This window comes from Mytilus edulis, chromosome 3 (genome assembly GCF_963676685.1).
Source record: "Mytilus edulis chromosome 3, xbMytEdul2.2, whole genome shotgun sequence".
NCBI lineage: Eukaryota > Metazoa > Mollusca > Bivalvia > Mytilida > Mytilidae > Mytilus > Mytilus edulis.
The window spans coordinates 106,039,954-106,065,882 of NC_092346.1; the positions used below are offsets into that span (position 1 = coordinate 106,039,954).

The following is a 25,929-nucleotide window of genomic DNA, read 5'->3' on the forward strand; positions in this document are numbered from 1 at the left end:
TTTGACACATTCCCTATTTCCAATTTTATTGAAACAAACTGTTCTATAGCATAGAGTGAAGACCAGTGGTAGTAATATATTTAACTATAAGTCACTACCATTCATTTTAGTGCGTTATCCAGTATACGATAACTAAATATAGTTTAATATAATTTTATAATTTACGAAAACATATAATATGGTAAACGATTCAACAATTTGATAATCTATACTATTAAACGAGAAGACTTCATTTTGTGTATCGCTTCTCTTCCTTCCACAATCAATCAATCATCATGCCTCTGTGTCCTATAGGTAACATGCATAGTCGCATTTGTCATCCATTCTTATGATTATTCAGATTGAGTTATTTTGGGAGAAAAACGACAAAAATGGAGTCCGGATATGATTCCGTCATCGGACTGACTTCTAGTCATAGAAAAGACTTCCGGTTTGAAAGATGCACAAATACAACCAATCGTATGATAGATTACAAAAATGAAAAATAAATAAGCCAATCAGCGCGTTCTCCATATCATGGTGTTAAGATCACAAGAACCACAATTATTATACCTCCATATAGAGGACAATTATTTTCCGCGTTTATTTACATGTTAACTACGATTATACTACTTTAATATATAGAGACACTCTGTATTCTGTCTACTGTTTTCTTTGAAATGTTTACTATTTAAAATAAGTAAAACATTTGACACAAGTACAATCAATCGTATGATGGATAACAAAAATGGAAAAAAAATAAGCCTTTCAAAGTGTTCTCCATATCATGGTGTTTAGATAGCAAGAATCACAACTATTATACCTCCTTAGAGAAGACAATTAATTTTCGCGTTTATCTACATGTAATCAACGATTATACTACTTTAATATATGGAGACTCTCTGTATTCTGTCAGGGACTTTATATGTAAGTATGTTAGTATAGAAAGTCGGCCCTGATTCTGTCTACTGTTTTTTTTAAATGTTTACTAATTAAGGGGTCATACGACTTGCATATATATTAAAATAAGAAAAAAATGCTGAACTTCATCTAAAACTACCTCGACCAAAAACTTTAACCTGAAGCGGGTCAGACACGGACGGACGGGATCTGTTGTTTTTAAGCTCGGGATTTGGGGATTGATCCTTACGGGATCCAGGAAGATATTTTTTGATTTCGGGATTTCGGGATATGCATTTCTTTAAATTCTGCATCTCGGGATTTCATGGTTTTTAGCCCGAGATTTTGGGATCAGGACCTCTCCGACCACCCCTCAAATTATCCTTAGTCATTTATACATGATTCATATTCTACCATTGGCATGTTAATTAGGCTCTCAAAAGATTGTCCTAGATGCATATTTTATTAGACTAATAATGGTCTATATATAAGCAGTTCCATTTATTTCATGTTTGAAACGGTGCAAATTGTTAATTTGATTTAACTTTTACCAAAAGAAGTATTGTAGTAAAGGAGAAGAATAATTGTGGTCTGAGGCCAGACACAAGAGAAATAATTGAATTTTACAGAAAGTAAACAAATATCAGACTTTGGAAAAGGGAGAGGGCTTTTGATACCTTTTATACAATTCTACATACATAATATCTTTTACAAAAAACAGTCCACAAGCTGTATATGTCCGCGATTTCGCGGGTGTGTTCTAGTAAAATTGAAAACAAGAAAATGTAAAATACGTGCAAAAATGCAAGTGAAAATTATTTGCTTTATATATTGTCCTCCGCATGATTTACACATAAAGTTCCCATGTATTATTCTTCGTGTGTATATCATGCGTGGAACTTTTGCCTTTTTCGTTTCGAAGTTTTTTTCTTAATAAATCTACTATTCTAACTAATTATGATTGAAAGGCCTACATTAGGATTATATGTTCATACTTCAATTCCCTTAACTGCAAAATAAGAACGTAAATAAGTAAATTCACACAATAAAATATTGATAAATATAATAAATGTATAGTTCCCGAAACAGTAGCTTTAGCACAACAGTTAGGGTTCAGTGGGTGGATATGCTGGATCCGGGCCTGGCTGTGCAAAACTGCTTGGTTGACTGTACTGCGTTTGATCGTATGCAGGCGGTTGTCCATAAGCTTGCTCCCCATACTGGTGTTGTCCAACTACTGTGGTGTTTACATCTGGATGTGTCAAAACAGTTCCAACTCTGCCCTTCTGCTCTGTGTGAACAAATATTTGTTCATTAATTTTAGATCGTTTAAAAGGAGTAAAAAAAATTTGCAAGTTTATATAATATCATTGATTTGGGCTTTAACATCTTTTCACATTAAGGTTGTGTGTGTTATATGTTGTTTAGATAATTTAAGTTCAAGTTTTATAAGTATATAAGTGTGGTTTAAACAACTTCAGTGTATTCACAACAAACTATAAATCTATGATAAAGCTATCAAAGTCCCAGAAATGACGAAATTTGAAACCAGACGGAAGACAAAAAACAAGAGCAGGATTTATACTTCAAATAACATCTCAGTTTATGCTTAAATCTATACACAAAAACAGAACACACCACACAGCAACCAACAACTAGCACTGAATATTACGCTCTTAACTTCCTAGGGATTGAACATGATGCGAAGTGCTCAATACATCTATAATCTAGAACAGTAAAACACAAGGCAAGGACAAATTGTTAGATATGTAGAATATGAAAAAGAAGTGCATTGCTAGTCAGATCAACACGAATAACCTAACAAACTGACAAGAATAGCACAAGCCTTTTAAAGACTATTTTAAAATGATAGTATGTTAATGAAGGAAAAAGCAGAAAAAACTAAAGTCCTTGTGTTATCTTTTTCTAAATATAAGCCATTGAAAATTTGGCGGGAAAAATATCTGTCTGGACGTTTAATATATATTTGACATTGACATAACTTTCTTTCAAAAATTATAAAAAAATTACAAGAATTTTATAGCATGTTCAAATGTGACTTTTTAAACAATATGTAATAAAAAAAGAAAAGTATAGTTTGGCAGGGGAAATTGTTTAATTACATGGATAAAACTAGAGGATTCCGAATATCAGGCAAAAAAGGGGCCTTTAATACATTGCTGTTCGTATCTTAACATAGGCACCGTGTTGAAGCCATTTTGTTACCAATATTTGTTAACTTTTTATACAATGTTACCTCAATGGAGAGTTGTTACACTGGCACTCAAGTGCCCACATTTTTATCATTTATATTTACAACATTGTGACAATTATCTAACATTGATAAAAACAGATCTAATTTATGTGCTAATCTAAAACTCAAGGTTATTGCTCATATGAATGTAAATATGTCCACGATAGTTCATTTACATGCTCTACCAATTTTGGCGCTCATACGGCGTCACTCTCAAAATGAAACACCAGTTTGATTTCATATGAATGAATGTGTTTAGTTTCACGTAAACACATGCGAAGTTATTTTGATAATCACCATTGTGTGCCATCTATTTTAATTTCTTTTTTAAACATTATATGTTGTCTTTCTCTTAGTAAATCAAAACGATTAATTAATCTTTTTTCAATGTTGCATGAACACTTAATATAAACTTACTTTTGCAGCTGAAGTATATGCAGCTGATGAAAATAGCGAGACCAAACAAACCTCCAATACATATACCGACTATTGCTCTGAAAACAGAATATATTCCAAATTAGGCAAAGATACACACTGGAGCAAATATTGGAATACTCTACATGCAGTAAAAACATTCTTTAGAGCGATTCATAAAAACATTATAGCGAGCCCATGCATTAGTTATTGTTTACCAAAAAAAGGTTTGGTAATTTGGAACTTTTCTTAGTAATAGAGAGGCATGTTATAGATAAAATATGATAATTTGTGTGAAATCACTGAGTATGTAGTTGACAGCTAACAATCAATCGATTAAAAGACTTTCCAAAAAAACTCCAGTAATTACAGTACTCACCGAATGGATAAACAGGTTGACGACCCAGTGCAAACGTAACTATCAGGGCAGCACCAATCATATCCTGTACAATGATGGTAGTCATAGTAACACGACTGACCTGTAAAATACAGTAAAACCTATGAACATTGGGACGCAATTTGAGGCTAACCTCAAATAAAGACAACAGTAGTATACCGCTGTTCAAACTCATAAATCCATGGACAAAAAACAAAATCGGGGTAACAAACTAAAACTGAAAGTGAGTTACTTTTGTAACATTGAATGTGAAGACTTCTAATTGCTTTTTATACATTGGAATATTTTCCCTTTTGGAATTAATGGAAATTAAACTGTCTTTGGCAGTATATTTTCTCAATATACAATGGTCTGTGCTATCAATAATGTACTTGGCATTTCGTACATTATTAGATTAATTCAACACATTGAAATTTTTTTATTTGTATTATAGCTTTTGACCATTCGTTAGATTGGTTTATGATTAAATTATCAGCATCTGCTAGTCGTTGTTTTATTGAAGTCAATCGTTGGTGAAACTTAAACGTGGTAAGGTTTTATCCTTTTTTAAATCCTTGGTTAAATGAATCCCTCGGTTAAAGTTTTAACCACGGAATAGTTTTATCTAAAAATACGATTCCCTGTTTATTACTACATTGTTTAGAAGACACTGGGAAAGTTTATATACTTTCCCCAAAACCATTTTGTGGTTTTGAAAGAGGAGAGTAAACAATGTATTGTTATGTAGTAGATTTGAAGACCACACGCATTTAAAAACGACCTGCCTCTGATCCCTTCTACGAAGAGAGACTATTCATAAAAGCTAATTTAGTCAGGAGTACGTTTGGTTTAAACATACACGAGCCCAAAATTTAAATTGATATATGCAAACGGCAAACTATGGAAAAGAAGTTACGTTGCTCCTGAGAAATGTGATGATGACAATTGAAAAGATGAAATCTTCGCATTTTTCAAGCTGGTAAACTTAAGTTTATTTATTTATACCAATCACGGGAGAATTTTCGGAAACAGACATACTACAAAAAAAGCTCTTTACCTAGAGATGTTGTGCCGTTTCGGCAGACCTCATATGCTAAGAGTTTTTTTACCAGTGTGATAAAAGAAGGACGAACGATACCAGAGGAACAGTCAAACTCAGAAATCGAAAATAAACTGACAACGCCATGGCTCAAAATAAAATCAAGCAGACAAATAACAGTTCACAAGAAACAACATAGAAAACTAAAGATTGAGCAAAACGAACCCCACCAAAAACTGGGGGTGATTTCTGGTGCTCAAGATGGATAAGCGGATCCTGCTCCACATGTGGCACCCGTCGTGTTGCTCATGGTTTTACAAACTCGGTAAATAGTCAAATTCGGTAGGTCACATTCATGAAAAGGGAAGGGGGTTGTAGTTACCTCGTACGAAAAATATCCGATATCATCTGTGAAACGGTTATTCCATAACGGTAAACCAATTCGTGATGACGTCAATTTACGAAGGGATAATTTCAACTTCACCATTTGGAACTCTTGGCTCAATAGCTTCCTATTGAGCAGCAAAAGAGGGACGAAAGATACCAAAGGGACAGTCAAACTTAAAAATGAAAAATAAACTGACAACGTCTGGCTAAAAATGAAAGAAGACAAACAGACAAACAATAGAAAACATGACACAACATAGAAAACTAAAAAATAGGCAACACGAACCCCACCAAAACCTAGGGGTGATCTCAGGTGCTCAGGAAGGGTGAGATGATCCTGCTCTACAAGTGGCACCCGTCGTGTTGATTATGTGATAACAAATCAGGTAAATAGTATAAAAATTGTAGGATAGGAAAATACAACCCTCTATCAAGGAAATCATGATAGGAAATACAAGCGCAGGAATATCGTATCAATATGTAGATATTTACTTTTTATGCAGGCGCTGCTGGAATGTTGCTACATAGAAATGGAATGTTCACAATTGGGAAAATGAAATCATCCCGTTTGTTTCAACCAACCCTCATTTTAAATTTCTAGATGTAAGTCGAAATATGAAACAGACGTAACAGTATCTGTTGAATCCTTTAATTTTTGTTCGATGGGAAAGATGCTTTCAACATAGTCACCAAATTTGTGAAGTATATAGTGAGAGAATATCACCTATATAGCGAAACAGGATTTTGCTTACTTCTTATTTTTAATCCTGAGAAGTTCCTGTAGGAAGTCATCCTCAAAATAATAAATAATCAAGTCGGCAAAAAAGGGGCACAATTGTTTCTCATGGAAATGCCGACAGTCTGTTGAAAAACACGTCCTCCGAATATAACAAATATGTTGCAAATCAAGAAATCAAACATCTTGATAATGTCAGCTTCAAAGAATTTTGTTTGAATTAGTGTGATACTTTACAAAGTAGGATTTATCCCTCCCTAAGACAAGTTACTTGTATCTACTTTGGTACTTCTCTTTAACGAAACATTCTAATACCAACTCTTTCATTTTGTCTTTTAGTTTGGAATGGGGAATACTTGTGTAAAGTGTAGAAAAGTCAAATGTTTTATTCTATTGCAAGATGGAAGAGTCTTAGATTGTATGTAGTACTCTAAAAGATCTTTTGAATTTTTAAGTATCCGCATCTGATTCACGCCACCTCTAGAATAGGCAGTTTCACAATAACTTTGAATATAAAAAAGAAGATGTGGTATGGTTGCCAATGTGACAACTGTCCACAAGAGACTTAAATGACACAGACATTGACGACTTTAGATCACCGTACGGCCTCCAACAATGACCAAAGCCCATACCGCATAGTCAGCTATAAAAGGCCCCGATATGACAATGTAAAACAATTCAAACGAGAAAACTAACGGCCTTATTTGTATAATTTTTGTTATCGAAAAACAAATATGTAACACATAAACAAACGACAACCACTGAATTACAGGCTCCTGACTTGGGACAGACACATACTTAAATTATGTGGAGGGGTTAAACATGTTAGCGGGATACCATACCTCCCCTAACCTGGGACAGTGGGATAACAGTACAACATAATAACGAACTATAAAAACTACTTGAAAAAGGCTTAACTCATCAGATGGACACAAATACAAGTGGACATGGCCGGGTACTTGTACATTCGGACAACAAAAAGACACTAGGAACAGATCTGAGAGTACTCGCAGTTATCATACAGCAAGTTCAAAGCCACTAATAATTAATAAAATAAATCATGCATCTAAGACTAAAGCCCGACTTAGATCGCTGATAAAATAGATGTTCATAATTCAGAAAGAGGTTTCGTGGAGAACCATCAATATACCTTTGTTTGTAAGGATACTTATGTAGTTTAGGCATTCAATACAGTGATGGAAGATTCAGTTCGTCATCTTTAGTTGAAATTCAAAAGGAACATAGAACAGACATATTTGTTTTTTTCTCGAAAAACTAAGGATTATCTTATTCAAGGCAAAAATTACCTTTGCCGTATTTGGCTCAACTTTTTGAAATTTGTTTGTCCTCAATGCTCTTCAACTTTGTACTTGTTTTGACATTTTAACCTGTTAGTCTGAGCGTCACTGATGAGTCTTATGTAGACGAAACGCGCGTCTGGCGTATTTGGCTTTATAAATATTTCGATATAAGCGTCACTGATGAGTCTTATGAAGACAAAACGCGCGTCTAGCGTACTAAATTATAATCCTGGTACCTTTGATAACTATTTAATTATAATACTTTGATTACTATATAATTATCCAGAATTTCCTCTTTGGTAAGTGTCATGAGGGAAATTTTTAGTTTCCATGTGAATTGTCAATACCGAATTCATTTATCAAGTTTTCACACAGAAACGAAGATGTTTGGGGCTTTAATTTTGCGGGGACAACATATTAGTTAGAGAGGTAGGATAAATGTTTTGCAACATTTGGGTCTTTAAAGATTGACGTAGCATGGGGTATTGATAGACCCATTCAGTTTCTTGATTCTAATTTGTATCAACAACCTCACAGCCTTGATTGTCTCGTAAATTGAATATGACACACTCCGGTAGCAAAAGATCTTTATCATTTTATTTTAAGTATTGTTCATTGAAGGCAGATGCTGAGACTAAGTTTGTCGATTCTACTCAACTCTATCCATATATTTCTGTGTAAGTGTGGAAAATTATGCTGATTGTTTTTCAGCATTCCCATTCCCCCATTCTTATCCGTCCATTCCGTTTTATACCATCGATTTTATACGGATTGTTCTGTAAAACACATGTATTTAACGAATAAATCAGCATGCTAAAGATTTCAGTGCGCACGTGCACGATGCACACTATTGGAATATAACTCAAAGATGTGCGAGACCACCAGATAATCATCGTTCTGGAATCTAATGAAAATACGAGTTCATAAAACGTTTATGAGTATACAAAAACAAATGGGCATAAGAAGAACATATATTCATCTTTCACTTCTTCATTATATTATTAACTTTGTCTCAGAGATTTAAGTTTAACGTTGTAATTTCAGGTTCAACCTACCACTTTATTTCAAAGGTGTCTTTATCGATAAAGAATAAACAGTATAGCAACAATGTTTTATATATCTAGTGAATGCTTTCAATCGATTCCAAGCGATAATTGTAACAATTATTTCATGCATTTTTGAAAACAGGTCAGCAATTAATCTAGTTTGTAAAGGACAGTGGTTCGCTATATGTGGTTTTTCCATCCTTGCGTAAAGATATGTAGACAGTTATTGTTAAAAATATACGTTGGAACGATGAGAACATTCAATATCGTTAATTTTTATTCTAAAGGTGAGCTATGTAAACTAAAACTGTTATATATATAGATAACTGATTTAAAAAAGAAAGATCTTATTGATAGTGTTGTTTCGTAAATCGTATAAAGTATAATTGAACGATTTGTTCCATATGTAAATCAGCTTTTAATTTTAAAATAGTAACTTCCTGGTTGAAAGACCAATGGCATTTCTCGAAACGATGATTTAACCACATATATTTTTTTTAATTATCGGGTATTGTTTGGACATTCGACCAAATTTTTGCTCTAACACTTAAAACTAGGGATGGCAACGAGTAGTCGAGTACCCGTACTCGATTGGAAGGCCGAGTACTCGAGTACATTTTTAGTACTCTGATACTCGTTTGCCTGTTATTCCTCTTCAGATAGTTCTCTTCACATTTCCACTCACTTTAGTTCTGTTGAAGTATCCCCTTTGTAATACTTAATGAAATCAATTAACAACATACATAATATTAATTCTATTTGTTATAGTAGTACCAGCAATGTTCTTTCCTTCTGAGGGAATGTTTTCATGTTTCTACTTGTATCAAAAAATAGAAAGTCAAACAGTCTTTCGTCTGAAATTAGTGACCAGATCATATTTCTAAACAAGAACAAAATCAAAGTGACCTGTGGGTAACCCTACGCAACTGATTAGAGACTTTTTTAACGGTGTTTGTACACGGATCAACACTTTGATGGATTATTAATTAACTCATCACAAGCCGTAAAAAATTAGCTTTGTTTGTTAATCAAGACTTCTATGTAAACGTGATTGGTATAACATGGACATTTAAATTAATTTAATTACTCTGTATTTGAAACTTAACTATAATTGTTTAATTTACAATTTAAAGAAAGTACGAGAGCGCCATTCAAACCCAAAGGTCGAAAAAAAAACAAAGAAAACCAGACAATTGATAGTGCCAAAAAACAAAACACAGAAAAAGTACAAGTAATTTGATGTATTGTTGTTGACAAATAAATGGACAAGTCGTATTATAAAAAATACCAACTCCTCCGGAACAGTTTATACATTCATTGTCTACTTTGACGGACTTTTTGTACAAATAATTTTGATTTTATTGGAACTTGGTTTTTGAACAGGTACACAAACAATAATTGCTATTATGATAGGTTATTGTAAAAACGGCGAGCGGTAATTCATGTGTAATTGACACACAAAAAAAAAAAAAAACAGAGGAGCAAGCTATGTTTGTAGTACGCATGTCTTTCGTTAATATGTTTATGAAAGGTGAAACACTGCATCCCACCTAAAATTTCAAACTTTTCAAAAGACGTTTCAGATTCATCCGAGTACTCGCCAGTACTCGAGTATCATGACCGAGTATCCGAGTATTAAATTTCAGCAGCCGGTTATACGAAAGTGTCATTAGCTTAATGAGTCATTAAGGCTTTATGATGCATTAAGTTGTTAATGTGACATTAGTTAATGAGTCCGTTAAAATGTGTTACACGAAGCACATTTTTGTTGCTCATTAACTAATAAACATTTAATGAAGGTTGCGTCATTAAACTATCATTAAATATTGGTTTTCCCCTAAATATTTCCCACAATTCCCTAAGATGTAAACATCCGTCGTCTTTAAACTTTTTCCTCATTAAACTATTTGTACAACAGACTTAATGACACATTAGTTAATGACACGCTATTGACACTTCTGGTGAGTCTTTTGTAGACGAAACGCGCGTCTGGCGTATATATAAAATTTAGTCCTGGTATCTATGATGACTTTATTTAATGAGCTGTTAAATTTAATAAAACGTTCGTACAACCGGCTGCAGATCTTTTGACATCCCTACTTAAAACACAATGTTTGACAATATGATAACTCATTCGAAAAAACGTTCACAGTGATTTAAAAAAAAAGTCTTCTCTTATTTTAATGCTTTAATTAAATCTTAAACTAAAATATGTTTTCACCATACTAATTGTTTGTATGAAATTAAATGTGGTACTGACCATTCTATTACAAAACTTTCGATTGATATATTTAGTAATGACAATCGGAAATGTCATGTACACGTTCTCAAGTCGAAACAGCTAGGTTCAAGTTGTATTCAAAAGAAAGCGTAGTTTTGAAAAATATAATAATACAAACACCCATGATATTTATAATTGTATCTAGCGATTTATGTAACTGCCATATAGTTGCTCAATGGATAACAAAATAGAAGAAGTTTAAGGCTGAAGAGTAGCATAAGTAATATATTTTATTTATCTTATTTTTTACAGTACAAAACGTATGATCAATCGCGTTCCAGTACTACTCAAGATTCTGAAAGGCAAGAGATTAAAGCACCATAACCTCTGTTTTCTTTAACTGCAATTTATTTAACTTTACGATATAGTAACTTTGTGTATAAAAAATACACCCTTGCTTTTTTTTTAATTTAAATGCCAGCCAATATTTAAATCATTATGCATCTTACAAAATATCTGTGTACATATTAATCTTACTAGAACATACATTTAGAGTATGTTACTGGAGGCTCCCATAGGATACCATCCTCAGGTCGCAAGGTCGCTTTTAAATTCGTCTAGAGGTCGTTTTTAAGGGAAATGTAAAGGTCGCAGATCGTTTATCCCAACACAAAGGACGGAAGTCGGTCAGAGGTCGTTTTTTTCCAAATTTTACAGGTCGCTGGTCGTTTTTAGAAGGCCCTCAGGTCGGAAGTCGCCTCTTAAAAGCCCAGACAATTTATATCGGCCCTCTCCCTTTTTCTATTTTTTTTTAATATTCTATTAATTTCATTTTTTGCCTTTTTCCACAGTCCGTTATTTGTTTCATTTCTGTTTTATTCCATTTTTTTCGCATTTCTGGAACAAAATTATTCTTACCCTTTGCTAGAATGCATTTTTGGAAAAAGTCAAATAAATCTAAAATTTGGCATGGCTTCAAACATGAAATAAAGGTAACTGTTTATAAACCATTATTATTCTAATAGAATATTATACTTCTAGGACAATCAATCAGTGCTTTATTCTTTTGAGACCCCTATCAACATGTCAATGGTAGGATTTTAATCTTGTATAAATGACTAAGGCTAATTTCTAATCTACTTTCAATTTGGCCAAATCCCTTCTTTCACTTTCAATAATATTTTTTTTTCACATGTTTTACTTATTTCAATATATATGTGCAACTGATATAGCCCCTTTTAAAATAGTAAAAATTTCAAATAAAACAGTAGACAGAATACTTAGGAAGCATGACCCCATATAATAATTGGGAACTATATGCCAAGACCACGAACAAAGGGAATTACTTGTGGTCTGAAACCTTCTGAAACATACGTATATTCAAGTTTCTTCTTCACGGCGATCACTGCTATAATTATATAGATAGTTTCTGCATAGTATAGTTGTATAATCAAAGTGGACATGTAGATAAACGCGAAAATCATGTGAAAGTTAAAAATCGGAAGTCTTATTTATCATTAAAAGTCGGTCTGATGACGGAAACAATATCCGGACGCCTTTTTCCATTTTCCTCCCAAAATAACTCAATCTGAATAATCATAAGAATGGATAACAAATGCGACTATGCATGGTACCTTTATGACACAGAGACATAATGATTAATTAATTGTGGAAGGAAGAGAAGCGACACACAAAATGAGGTCTTACATTAATAGTATAGATATTATTTGATATCAACTTATAATAAAAGGCATAAGAAAATATCTCTGCTGCCTTTCTGTCAATATGCGAAACTTTTCGTCATCCGCTTGTACCTTTGCTGTTTAACTATTACTAGCATGTTGTTAAAACGTTAGTGACATTTTCAACAAAGTCGGTTGCAATAGGAAATTAAACTATTGTTATTCCTAATAAAAAACGAGATCGTTATTTTTTTTTTCTGGCACACTTTTTAGTTTTAAATATCATATCCCTAAACTCAACAATGCACTATATACAATGTATAATTAATACAAAGGGTAACCCATCATGAAAACGGTTTTTATAGATTAATAGAATAATTGAGCAGCAATATGACCAATAGAAACATAGTCAACTATGCCTTAGGAGACTTCCGGTAGCATGGCGATTGCATGAAGTGGTGTTTTTCTACTCTCCGCCTTTTTTATTGAAAAACCAGTTAGTAAATGTATGTGAGTTATGTGAAGGTCGTAAACTAAAAACAATAGATGATCCACAAAAACTCTAGCAAGTTTTTAATGACATAAACCTAATACAAAAGTCTTTAATTGTTACAAACATTATCTTGGAAATATTATTCGAGTGGACCGAACTTCGTTATTCGTGTAAACAGAGGTCAGGTCAGTGGTCGGAGTCAGAATCGATAATCGTTACTTAAAGTACATTTTGACGGAAATATACGGAGACAACTGATAACCATGGACCCCAGGGAACAAGAAAGGTATGAGACATTAAAAAAAATGTACGAATCTAAATCTGTGTCCGAATGCTTTGCAAGTTTGCACCTCAAATTAGAGGGGGATGTTGAATTTCTGAAAACAGAGGTCAAGGTACTAAAGGACAATGTAGAAAACCTTGAATCTCATGCTAAACTCATGGATGACAGTATTAAAGACATACATAACACTCTCCTTCCTGATATTGAGGAAAAAATATCGACAGAAGAAAAAGAAAGACTAAAGCTAGAGTATTGGGGCAGAAAATGGAACCTGGTGGTAAGTGGTGTGAGAGGAACCCCCTTGGCCGAGATACCTAAAGCAACTGATGTGTATGTCCGACACTTCTTTGAAAAAAACTTTAGAAATACCCAAGGAGCGCATCGAAAAAATGCTGTTCCAGGCTGTGCATAGGCTACCAGGAAAAGAGGGAGACAAAGAGAAGAGAAAGATTATTGTGCGCTTTAATAGTCTGATAGATCGAGACGACGTTCTGGCCGCTGGGATGAAGCTCCAACGTGGAAGTGGGTATAGTGTTGTGCCCGATGTGCCGCCGTCTGTTGCCAAACTTCGATTTAATCTTTTAAATGAAAGACGTGCACTGTCTTCATCTGAACAGAGGAAAGTCCATCTTGTATACATTAAAGAGTATCCGTTTGTCATGCTAAAAAAGAAGAGATCATCATAGACCCTTCAGCAGACCTTCTCATGTAAAATAAATAACTTTTAACTGATTTTAAACAAAAAAATATTTAAACAAATTGCATTGGAACACTCACAGTAACATTCTGTTTATTATTGTTGTATTTTATTACTACGTTCCTGATTTTTGGGTTGTTTTTATTCTACATTGTGTATTCTAAAACTCTCTCTAATTGTTCGGGTTTTTTTTTCTATGTTGATAAATTGTATGTCCTGGCTCATCCGCACATGGCTAATTTGCATATTAGATTGCTCAGGTGGGCATGTGCAACGTAAACCGGATGTTTTGGCTCATGATACAGACAAAAACACGGAGAATAATGAAACCCTCTCTAAACTAAAGAAATACATTATATGTGCCTTTCAAGAGTACTTAGGTAAACTTTATTCAAAATATACACCCTTATTGAACTCGTCTAGTAGGTGTTAATAGTTTTTATTAAGTTTTAAACGTGGTCAGACTTAATTACTAGCGGTCCATCATATAAAACGCACATGGCTATAATTCCTCATACTGTCTACTTTTATGTAAAGAACCCCACATATAAATAGAATGTCACTTAACAGTTGTTCAAAACTGTATCACCTTTAAAAAGCAACTAAACAATCTGAGAGACATGTCATTCTCAAATAAAAGCAGAATTATCTGCTTTCAGCAAAAAGGGGGCACCCCGGACAACAATAATAAACAGTTGAACTTCTGATCCTCAAAATTAAAAACATTACAAAACTTGAAATGGGAAAAGACTTACAGAGATTTGCACCATAATCTTTTTTTTTTAGAGGTATAAAGAAAGGGGAAAACAGTTATTTTTGTTTTTGTTTTTTTGTTTTTGTTAAAAAAACTATATTTTGTTTTTATATATAAAGGGCTGGGGAAGAGAGACACCCACTGTATTTTAGTTAATTAATTTACTTAATTAGAATTGTATTACCATGAAACGGGAGACCTCAGGTTGTTGCGGGTTAAACGGTTCGAAAAAAACATTTTTATGTCACTTTCATTTCTCTCTACTTATTTGTACTTTATTTTTTTGTATTGCTCTGAATATGTTGATTGACTGTATAATTTTAGATCATTCATCTGTTACAATTGTAAGTGATATAAAATATGGGTAGTTTGAAAATTGGTTGCATAAATTGTAGAGGCCTGTCTTCTGATAAAATTAAAAGAAGAGATATATTTAGTAAATGTAGAGAAAATTATGATATGGTCTTCTTGGTAGATACTCACTGTAAAAAAGAACTTGAAAAGTATTGGCAGGCAGAATGGGGTTATAAAATTATATTTGGGTCGCATACCACGAGCAGTAGAGGCGTGGCTATCTTGTTTAGAAGCACTTTTTCTTTTGAAATTTTTGGACAGAAAGTGGATCAAAACGGGAACTATGCAATTCTAGATATAAAAATTTTCAATCATAGAATGACAATAGCAGTGGTATATGGACCCAATGAGGACAAACCAGCTTTTTATGAAATACTCCAAAGAGATATTGAAAATTTTGGTAATACTTCAGTAATAGTGGGGGGTGATTGGAATTTACCACAAAATTATGATATGGATACTTTAAACTATTTGCATAAAAATAATCCTAAAGCTCAAAAAAAGGTTAATGAAATGATGTCAGAAATAGATCTGGTTGATGTTTATAGGGAATTATACCCAGAGAAAAAGAGGTTTTCCTGGAGAGGACCTAACAAGAAGCAGGCAAGACTGGACTACTTCCTTGTCTCATCTGATTTTCAACCACTGATAACCTCGTGTGATATTGGTGTTGCATATAGGTCTGATCACTCACCTGTATCTCTGTCCATTCAATTTAATACAAATGAAAAAGGCAAAGGGACGTGGAAATTTAACAATGCTTTATTATACGACAAAGAATTTATTACTAATACTAAAACTTGTATTGCTGAATGTATTGATCAATATAAAATAGTTGACTCTGAAAATAGGGAAGAAATAGAATTTTCCATTTCCGACCAACTGTTTTGGGAAACTTTAAAACTGATGATACGAGGAAAAACAATTTCTTATTCATCTTTTAAAAAGAAAGAACGCAGTAGGGAAGAACAAGAACTAGAAAGTCAATTGAACAATTTGAACAATAATGAAAATATCAATGATAAAAGGGAAGAAATTACACGTATTGAACTTCAGTTAAGGTCGTTAAGAGAATCTAGAATAAAAGGGGCAATAATGAGAGCAAAAGCTAAATGGCAAATTGAAGGGGAGAGAAGTACAAAATATTTCTGTAATCTAGAGAAAAGAAATTATATTGACAAAGTAATACAAAAATTAACTTTAGATAATGGTGAATGCATCACTGATCAAGCAAAAATTCGTGCGGAACAAAAGTTATATTATGAGAATCTATATTCATCTAAGAAAACACTTATAAATAATACACACAGAGCTAATTTCTTTTCTCTTGAAAACCCATTTATCAAAATTCTCTCTGATGAACAACAAGGTGTTATCACCTGTCTACCCAAAGATGGTAAACCAAAACATTTTCTAAAAAATTGGCGACCTATTTCACTGCTTAATGTAGACTATAAAATAGTATCAACATGTATTGCAAATAGAATTAAAAAAGTCCTTGATCACCTGATTAGTGAAACTCAAACTGGCTTTATGAAAGGCAGATATATTGGTGAGTGTACGAGACTTATATATGACCTCTTGAAAAAAGTAGATGACGAAGATATTCCTGGCTTGCTTGTCTTGTTGGACTTTGAAAAAGCCTTCGACTCTCTTGAGTGGAACTTTATATGTGAAACCTTGAAATTTCTAGGTTTTGGGGACACAATAGTGAAATGGTTCACAACCCTTTACTATAATTCACAAAGCTGCATTCAAAATAATGGTTATCTATCTGATTTTTTTGTAATAGAGAGGGGGGTACGACAAGGGGATCCATTGTCTCCCTATCTCTTTATTTTATGTTTGGAACTGCTTAGTGCATCAATAAAATATGACAACAACATAAATGGTATAAAGATTAAGAATTCTGAATTTTTACTCAGTCAGTATGCTGATGATTCGACTTTGATCCTGGATGATAGTGAAGAATCTCTCAACAGTGCTCTAGATAAGATAGACTTGTTTTACTCATGCTCTGGTTTGAAGGCTAATTTTGAAAAAACCCAAGTAATATGGATTGGGGCAAAAAGGGGCTGTGGTGAGGAGCTAAACACAAATAAAACAATAATATGGAACCATTCAGGAAATTTCAAACTCCTAGGCATTCAATATTGTTTGTCAAAAGTTGATATATGTGTTGATAATTATTTAGAAAAAATTCAAAAACTTAAAAATCTTTTAAGTGACTGGTCATTTAGAAATATTACTATATATGGGAAAATTGTAGTTGTGAAAACTCTCGCCCTACCAATTCTAATTCAATGTTTTACTGTTTTACCAGATCCATCCCCAGATATATTAAAGCAGTTACAATCTATGCTATACAGATTTGTGTGGGATGGTAAAGGGGACAAAATTAAAAGAAATATACTTATCTCAAATTACGAGGATGGTGGTGTAAAAATGCCACATATTGAATCATTTATAAAATCACTTAAGTTATCCTGGGTTAAAAAAGTTTTAGACCCCACAAATTATTCCTCATGGAAGGTTCTACTGGCAGATCACCTTGAAATGAATGGTGGTGAAAATATGTGGCATTTATCAAAATCAGCACTCAATGAAATTAAAAAAGAATTTAACCCTTTTTGGCAAAATGTAATTTCATCATGGACCTCATTGTGTGAACCTCTGACCACAGCCCCAAGTGATATTTTGTCTCAACCATTGTTTTTAAATGAAAATATTATGATTGATGGAAAAACAGCTTTTTACAAAAAATGGATACAGAATAATGTATTTTTCATAAATGATCTCATTAAGGAAAATGGAGAATTTTACAATTATGATGAATTTATTAGAAATTATAATATAAAAACAACTTTCTTAGATTTCTATGGACTAATCTTGGCACTGCCAAAGGAATGGAAGAATGTTATTCATTCTCAAGTATTTATCAAACTAAATACTGTCAGTCACAAAAATGTTACCGCCATAAAAACAGTTGATAAAGTATCAAAACATTTTTATAAATTTTTTCTAGATAAAATAAAGGAAACCCCATCACGCATACAAGAGAAATGGAAAATGAAATTGAGAATAGATATTGTGGCCGAAGAATGGAATTATTTTTTTAGTCTTCCTTTACTTATAACTGAAGATCCCACTTTAAGGGCATTTCAATACAGATTACTCCATAGAATTCTAGGAACAAATACTTTACTTATGAAGTGTAAATATAGTGAAACAGAACTGTGCACTTTTTGTACTGAAACTAAAGAAACATACATACACCTCTTTTTTGAATGTAGTTATGTTCGAACATTCTGGCTTAATTTTTTTCAAAAGTTAGAAGATGTATGTAATGTAAGCTTTCTCCCAACCTTATCAAGTATAATCTTGGGTGTTAAATATCATCTATTTAAAGATATTCTTAATACATGTATTCTGATATTGAAAAGATATGTTTATTTATGTAGATTTAGATTTACAGTCCCATCTGTTGCTGAAGCAATTGAATGGCTAAACTATTATTATAGGGTTGACATGGTCTCTATGAATTTATGCTCTACCAGTAAAGCAATAAGATTAAAAGAAAAATGGTCAAGCATTGATAATATTATTAAGAAATAGAGCTCAATGCAGATGTACTCTGTAATCTATTACTGACTTTGTATTTTATAATATTTGTAACAAGTATGGTTAACTATATGTTTAGGATTTATAGCAGAATAATTTGTTTGTGCATCTTTATTTGTAGATGAGATTTGAAAATGATATGAAAATAATAAAATATATATTACAAAAAAACTATGCCTTAGGAGAAAATACCTTATTTTCTGAATTATTTCTGTGGATTAAAGAAAAGATATGCAATAATCTATAAGGCTTAGCATCGATTTGACAACTTATAATTAGCTCATGATACATCTTTGGACTAACATACAGGCAGATTTCGACCCAGAGATGGAAAAGGATTAATATTTATATCTAATAAATGAAGTGAATCCAAAGCGCTGTCCACAATTTATAGAAAATATGCATATACCGCCTTAATTCTAAAAAGACGAATTTATTTAATGCCTATGTCACACATTCACGGATTTGATGTCGGACTAATTAGCTACGGATACGATCCGACATCATTCGTGGTAATCTATATTAATCCGTAGAGTTCCGTATTGTAGCCGTAGTCATACGTAGTAGTACTTGTATTTCCTTGACAATTTTTCATCGTGTGAAAAATTTGACACGTATAAAAAAACGTTATAAACCTTACTAAACCTAATAGGAACGTACATATCCGTTTCAGTCCATTTTAGTCCCTCTGAAACTCTTCTTAAGAACGCAAAGGTTCCAACCGTACAAGTAAGACGCATCAGGACAATGGAATTTGAGACTTATAAAATTTTGAATAATTTGGCTCCTGTATGTTTACAAAATTTACTCCAAATTAAACACACTAAATATTCTTTAAGATACAGACATATTTTGGAAATACCACAGGTAAGAACTACCTCTTATGGAAAAAATCTTTTAGTTTTGCTGCTGCTTCTTTGTGGAATAGCTTACCAGACCATTTCAGGACTGTTTACAGCTTCTCACATTTTGAAAAGAATTGTTCAGTCCTGGAGTGGAACAGAATGTTTTTGCTCTGCCTGTAGATAACTTGTGTTACAATATTTATGCTTTTTATGCTGCATTTACAGTTTGCATTGCAACTGAAATTTTGTTTTTTTATTTTAAAATTTGAAAGATTTGAAATTTTTACTTTATAAATAATAAATTATTTAAAAATAATTTTTAAACTGCAATGTTTTTAAAAATTTAGTGCTTCATATATATGTTTTGGTATTTCGCAAGATACATGGATATGCTATTTGCTTAGAGTTAATTTTTGGTGCTGTTTTTTATTATTTATTGCATGCTGCATGCCTTGTTTTATTTGTTATTGCAGATGTTTTTATATTCGGTGAAAAGCTCATTGGAGCTTATGTTTGTACTGTTTGTCAATATGCCGAATCCAAATAAAGTTTTACTTACTTATTTACTTACTTACTTCCCCAAGCAGGCTGAAGATTTCAATGCACACGATGCACACTATTGGAAGAGCTTTCAGAGACGTGCGAAACTAACAAAATCTTTTTTTTTATTTTGAAGCAAATGCAAATACGAGTCCATAAAACGTTTATGAGCATACAAAAACAAATGGTCATTCAAAGAACATATAAATTGTTCAGATATGTTTCAGGAGAAGAAGATTCATCTTAAACTTCTTCATTGCATATTACTTCATTGTATATTACTTCCTTGTATATTATTAACCTTGTCTCAAAGCTGCATTTATTCTGGAATTTCTGTATTATAGTTATACGTTGCAATTTATGGTTCAACCACTTTCTTTTGGAAGAGTCTTTATCAATAGAGTATAGCAACACTGTTTTATATATCTACTGAATGTTTTTTATATCAATTTAAAGTCATAATTGTAGCAACTATTTCATGCATTTTCGAAAACAGGTCAGCAATAAATCTAGTTTGTAAATGACAATGGTTCGTTATATGAGGTTTTTACCATCCTTGCGTAAAGATATGTAGACAGTTATTGTTTAGAATATACGTTGGAACGAAAAGAACATTCAATATCGTTTATTTTTATTCTAAAGCTGAGCTATACAAACTAAAAGCGAAAAACTGTATATATACAGATCACTGATTTAAAAAGGAAAGATCTTATTGATAGTGTTGTTTCAAGTACAACTGAACGACTTTTTCCATATGAAAATCAACTATCAAAATTAACATGTAACTTCCTGGTATAGGAACCAATGACATTTGACGGAACGTTGATTGAACTGTCTTAATGTGTTGATTATCGGGTATTGTTCGGATATTCTACCTTATTTTGCTATTGAACACTTTCACAATCTTTATGTTAATATCAATCAACTCATAAGAAAAACTTTTTAGAGTGTTCTCTTATTAAAGTGTCTGTGTTATTGAAATTTCCCAACATTGCCACTGCTAAATTGTATCCTTTCTTTTCCGTTGTATACCATCGTATTTTATACGAATTGGTTTGTAAAACGCATGTATTTCACGAATAAATCAACATGTTAAACATTCCAGTGCACATGATGCACACTATTGGGATAGCCTTTAGAGACATGGTAAAGATTTCAGATCACAGGATGCACACTATTGGAATAGCCTTCAGAGACATGGTAAAGGTGGATTTTGAAGCTACTGCAAATACGAGTAAATAAAACGTTTATGGGAATACAAAACAATTGGGTCTGGAAGATTATTTAAATGTTTCATGAGAAGAATATTCATCTTACAATTCTCCATTATAATATTATTTCAGAGATACATGTATTAAGTCTGGAATGTCTGTAGTATAAGTGTAACGTTATAATTTCTTGTTCAAGAGCTTCTTTATCGCTGAAGTATAGCAACAATATATATACTGAGTGCCAATGAAAACGCAACACTTGGTTTTTCAAAAATAAAATTTATATTAGAAATGATAATCTTTCAAAATAAATTGCTCTTGAAAATTAACAATCCTAACAATAGATCGATATCAAACAAAAATGTTCCATTGTCATCTTTTAGACGCTATAGGTGAACGAAACATCCAATGTCGAATCATCAACTCACAGTCCTAACAAAACATGTTACAACCCCGTTGTGCAGCGCAATCTCGACAGCGCTGTGGAATTAATCATCCCGGACGTTTAATGTGATCTCGAGGAATGTTGTTCCACTTGTCTCGCATATCAAACTCAAGCTGACTTTATGATATTGGTGGTGGTTTTCATCGTCTAAACCATGTCAAACCTGATGCAAAATTTGCTCGATCGGACCAAAATCGGGCGAAACACATGACTTTTGGCCAAGATGGGTGTCAAATGTCTATGTAACCGCCACTGCAACAGCAGCACACAAGACACAACATAGAAAACTAAAGAATAAACAACACGAACCCCACAAAAAAACTAGGGGTGATCTCAGGTGCTCCGGAAGGGTAGGCAGATCCCTCTCCACATGCGGCACCCGTCGTGTTGCTTATGTGATAACAAATTCGGTAAATAGTCTAATTCGGTAGTTCACATTCATGAAAGGGAAGGGGATTGTAGTTACGACGTAAGGAACATATCCGATATCATTTGTGAAACGGTTATTCCATAACGGTCAACCAACTCGTGATGGCGTCCGTAACATTTTCGAAGGGATGATTTCAACTTCACCATTTGGAACTCCTTGATTTAATAGCTTCCTTGTGAGCAGCAAGAAAATCATGATAGGAATAGCAAGCACGGGAATATCGTATCAATTGAGATATATATACCCCGTATGCAGGTGATGCTGGAATGTTGCTACTTAGAAATGGAAAGTTCACAATTGGAAAGATAAAATCATTTCTTTTGTTGCAAAGTTTTGTTTTCAACCGACCCTCATTGTCAATTTCTAGATGTAAGTCAAGATATGAGGCCGACTTAACTGTATCTGTAGTATCCTTTATCTCTAGCTCGATTGGATAGATGCGTTCCACATAGTCACCAAATTTTGAATTATTTAGTGAAAGAACATCATCTATATAGCGAAAAGTAGAGTTAAAGGATATTGCTAACTTCTTATCTTTCTTCCTAAAAAGTTCTTGCATGAAGTCAGCCTCATAATAATAAAGAAACAAGTCGGCAAGTAGAGGGGCACAGTTTGTTCCCATTGGAATGTCGACAGTCTGTTGAAAAACACGTCCTCAGAACGTAACAAATATGTTGTCAATCAAGAAATCGAGCATCTTGATAATATCAGTTTCAGAGAATTTTTTGTTCGAATCAGAGTGATCCTTTACAAAGTAGGATTTATCCCTCCCTAAGACAAGATACTTGTATCTACGTTGGCCATTCGTTTTTTACGAAGCAAAGCAATACCAACTCTTTCAATTTGTCTTTTAGTTTGGAATGTGGAATATTAGTGTATAGAGTAAAAAAGTCAAACGTTTTAATACTGTTACAAGATTAAAGAGAGTTAGATTGTATGTACTCTAAACGATCTTTGGAATGTTTATGTATCCACATCTGATTCACGCCCCCTCTAGAATAGTTCAAAATAACTTTGAAACTGGTCTTTGATTGCTGATAAAATAGATGTTAATAATTTAGAAAGAGGCTTCGTGGAGCACATGGAACACCCAGCAATATACCGTTGTTTGTAAGGACACTTATGTAGTTTAGGTATCCAATACAGTGATGGCAGATCCAGTTCTTCATTTTTGGTGGAAATTCCAAAGGAACACAAAACAGACCTATGATTATCCAGGATTTCCTCTTTGGTAAGTGTCGTGAGGGTATATGTTGAGTTTCCAAGTGAATTGGAAATATCTAATTCGTTTATCAAGCAGTTAATGTAATGAGTTTTACATACAAAAACGATGTTGTTTGGGGCTTTATCTGCGGGGACAACAACATATTTGTCATGGAGGTAGGATAGGTGTTTTGCAACATTTGGGTCTTTAAAGATTGACGTAGCATGAACATTGATAGACCCATTCAGTTTCTTAATTCTGATTTGTATCAACGACCTCACTGCCTTAATCCATGCGGAAAGAGTGTCTACGTCTTCCTCCTCGCGCTTAGCCCATTGCCTGGCATAATCCTCAACTGAATCCATCAAAATTTTAAAGTTGTATTTCCAATTGATGGATTTAGGCTCACGATATTTCGGACCTTTCGATAACACATTTCGTAGAGAAGTGTTATTAACAATGTTGAGGTCACCGGTAATAACGTGGCCAGCAGGATTATATGTGAATTGTGAACTAGAAGAAGTGCAATCAGGAGGTTTAGACTTGAAGTCGTCAATATCGGATCCTGCAAAACGTGTTTGTAATTGAAAACTTTAGTTGCAATAGGTTTGGTATAGGTATAAGAAATGATTGGTACAGACTGGTCTTTGAAATAGGGAGGTATTTTCGATTGAATTAATTTATGATGAAGGATATTGCCTAAGTTGAGATAACTATTTCACGCATTTCCGTAAACAGGTCATCAATGAATCTAGATTGTAAAAGGCAATGGTTCGTTAGATGATATGTTTCTATACTTGCTTATAGACTCTTAAACATTTATTGTTTAGAATATGTACGTTATAACGTAAAGAACATTCTATATAGAACTATTCTTTTTTAAAGGTGAGCTATGCCAACTAAAAACGCAAAACTGTTATATATACAGATCACTGATTTGAAAAGAAAGCTATTATCCATATTGTCGTTTCTTTGACGTTAATCGTATAAGGAATAGTTGAACGACTTGTTCCATATGGAAACCTATCTGTATCAACATAGTAACTTCCGGATTGAGTAACTTCCGGTTTGAAACACCCATATCATTTGTCAATATAATTAATAGACTTGTTCCAAATGAAAAACCCGACGTTTTCTGATACTATATAAAGAAATGACGATCGAAAATTTCATCTACACGATATTACTACTATGCATATTAAAACTGGATACGAAACAGCTAGGTTTAAGTTGTACTCAAAAGTAAATAATACAAACATACACAATATGTATAAATATAAAGTGTGACTGCCGTACATTTGCTCAATGGATCACAAGAGAGATGAACGACATTAACGACTGAAAAAGTGTCATTAGTAAATAAAAATTATTTATTTTCTATTTTTTTAAAGTACAACATGTATGATCAATCGAGTTTCAGTACAACCATTGTGAAAAGTAAGAGATTAAAGCACCATAACCTAAAAGAAGTTATAATAGTTTTCACTTTTCTTTACCTGCAACTGATATAATTTTATGATATAGTAACTTAGTGTATACATATAATCCCTTGAGGCATTACCATCAGTCAAGAAAGATAAACAATCAATTACAAGAGAACTAAATCAGACCATTCCTGTATAAGTACCCACAAATCAGACAAGAGAACTAAATCTGACCATTCCTGTATGTGTAAACAAAAATCAGATTTTATTTTATTAAATGCAAGGAACGATTTAAATCATTATATAAATATTTGCTAAGCGCAGTTTAATAGTAATAATAAGCGTATTAATAATAACTACGATATAAACCCTTTTCAAAATATAGCTTCCATAGCGTCATTTCTTTAAATTACATATTTTTTCCTACCAGTTATTCAATTATTTTTGTTACGTGTACATTTAATATTACAAGTTTCACACATTTTTGCTATTTTCTCTATGTTCATTTCATACTTTATAGATTCAATTTGGATAACCTTAATAATAATGTGAATATGTATGGAGAGCATTCATCCTATTATCATGAAAAACACTTCCTATTTAAAATGTATTTACAACATGGTTGTATATAACAATATTTAAAAGCGCATTTTACAATTGTCTTTAACATTGAGCACGCCGTCAGAGCTTTGTTCAAAATTTATAGAAAATATGCATACACCGCTAAAATTTTAAAAGACGAATGTATTTGTTATATTAATTTTTTGGCGGTAAAGGTCGCACGGACTATCTTTGGAATGATGTAATTCATTGATAATTTCTTTCATTTTTTTTTAAATTGTCGACCTTTCAACCATACTTAGGAAAGTTAGAGTAAAAAAAGTTACAGCAAAAAAACAGGAATACAGAAAGGTTTTAAATTCACGAGAAAAGAATGGAAATACATTTCACGTGAAATTATCATTTTGTACAATTTAACCTACCTTTCACATTTATTATCAACGAAGATATACCAGTTATAAATAATACGAAATCCATGTATGCTGTCCTGTACTAAAATGTTTGAAAGATAAAGGATACATAATTATTATTTTATTATATTTAAACCTAATGATCTGTTCTGATTTAAAACAATGCCAACTATTTACTTCCTGTAATTTTTATTTATATGCAAATAAAAAAAAAGGTTTCGATTTGAAAAGTTGGCAATGTTTCCTTTGCTTGGTTAAGCAAACATACATTCAGTGTGTACATTTTCTTTTTATCAAAAATTGGCTTTTCCGAGTTACATTT

The 25,929-nt window shown here is 32.8% G+C and overlaps 1 protein-coding gene across 1 annotated transcript; it reads right to left on the reverse strand.

The window, feature by feature from the left end:
- Positions 1–636: 636 nt before the first annotated feature.
- LOC139518110 (uncharacterized) lies at positions 637–25,727 on the reverse strand. The gene is made up of 4 exons (XM_071309777.1): positions 25,620–25,727; positions 3,927–4,026; positions 3,551–3,627; positions 637–2,170 (listed from the first exon to the last, which is right to left on the reverse strand). Exons 1-4 carry the CDS (start codon positions 25,672–25,674, stop codon positions 1,986–1,988), a joined length of 417 nt encoding a protein of 138 aa, XP_071165878.1. The 5' UTR covers positions 25,675–25,727; the 3' UTR covers positions 637–1,985.
- Between the last annotated feature and the right edge of the window lie 202 nt (positions 25,728–25,929).

Bases quoted from the DNA above. Each gene is read 5' to 3' on its own strand.
- LOC139518110 (XM_071309777.1), bottom strand. From the start codon at position 25,674: ATGGATTTCGTATTATTTATAACTGGTATATCTTCGTTGATAATAAAT. The intron at 3,628-3,926 runs GTGAGTACTGTA...TTCTGTTTTCAG, and splicing joins TCAACCTGTTTATCCATTCG to AGCAATAGTCGGTATATGTA. The intron at 2,171-3,550 runs GTAAGTTTATAT...TTGTTCACACAG, and splicing joins CATATACTTCAGCTGCAAAA to AGCAGAAGGGCAGAGTTGGA.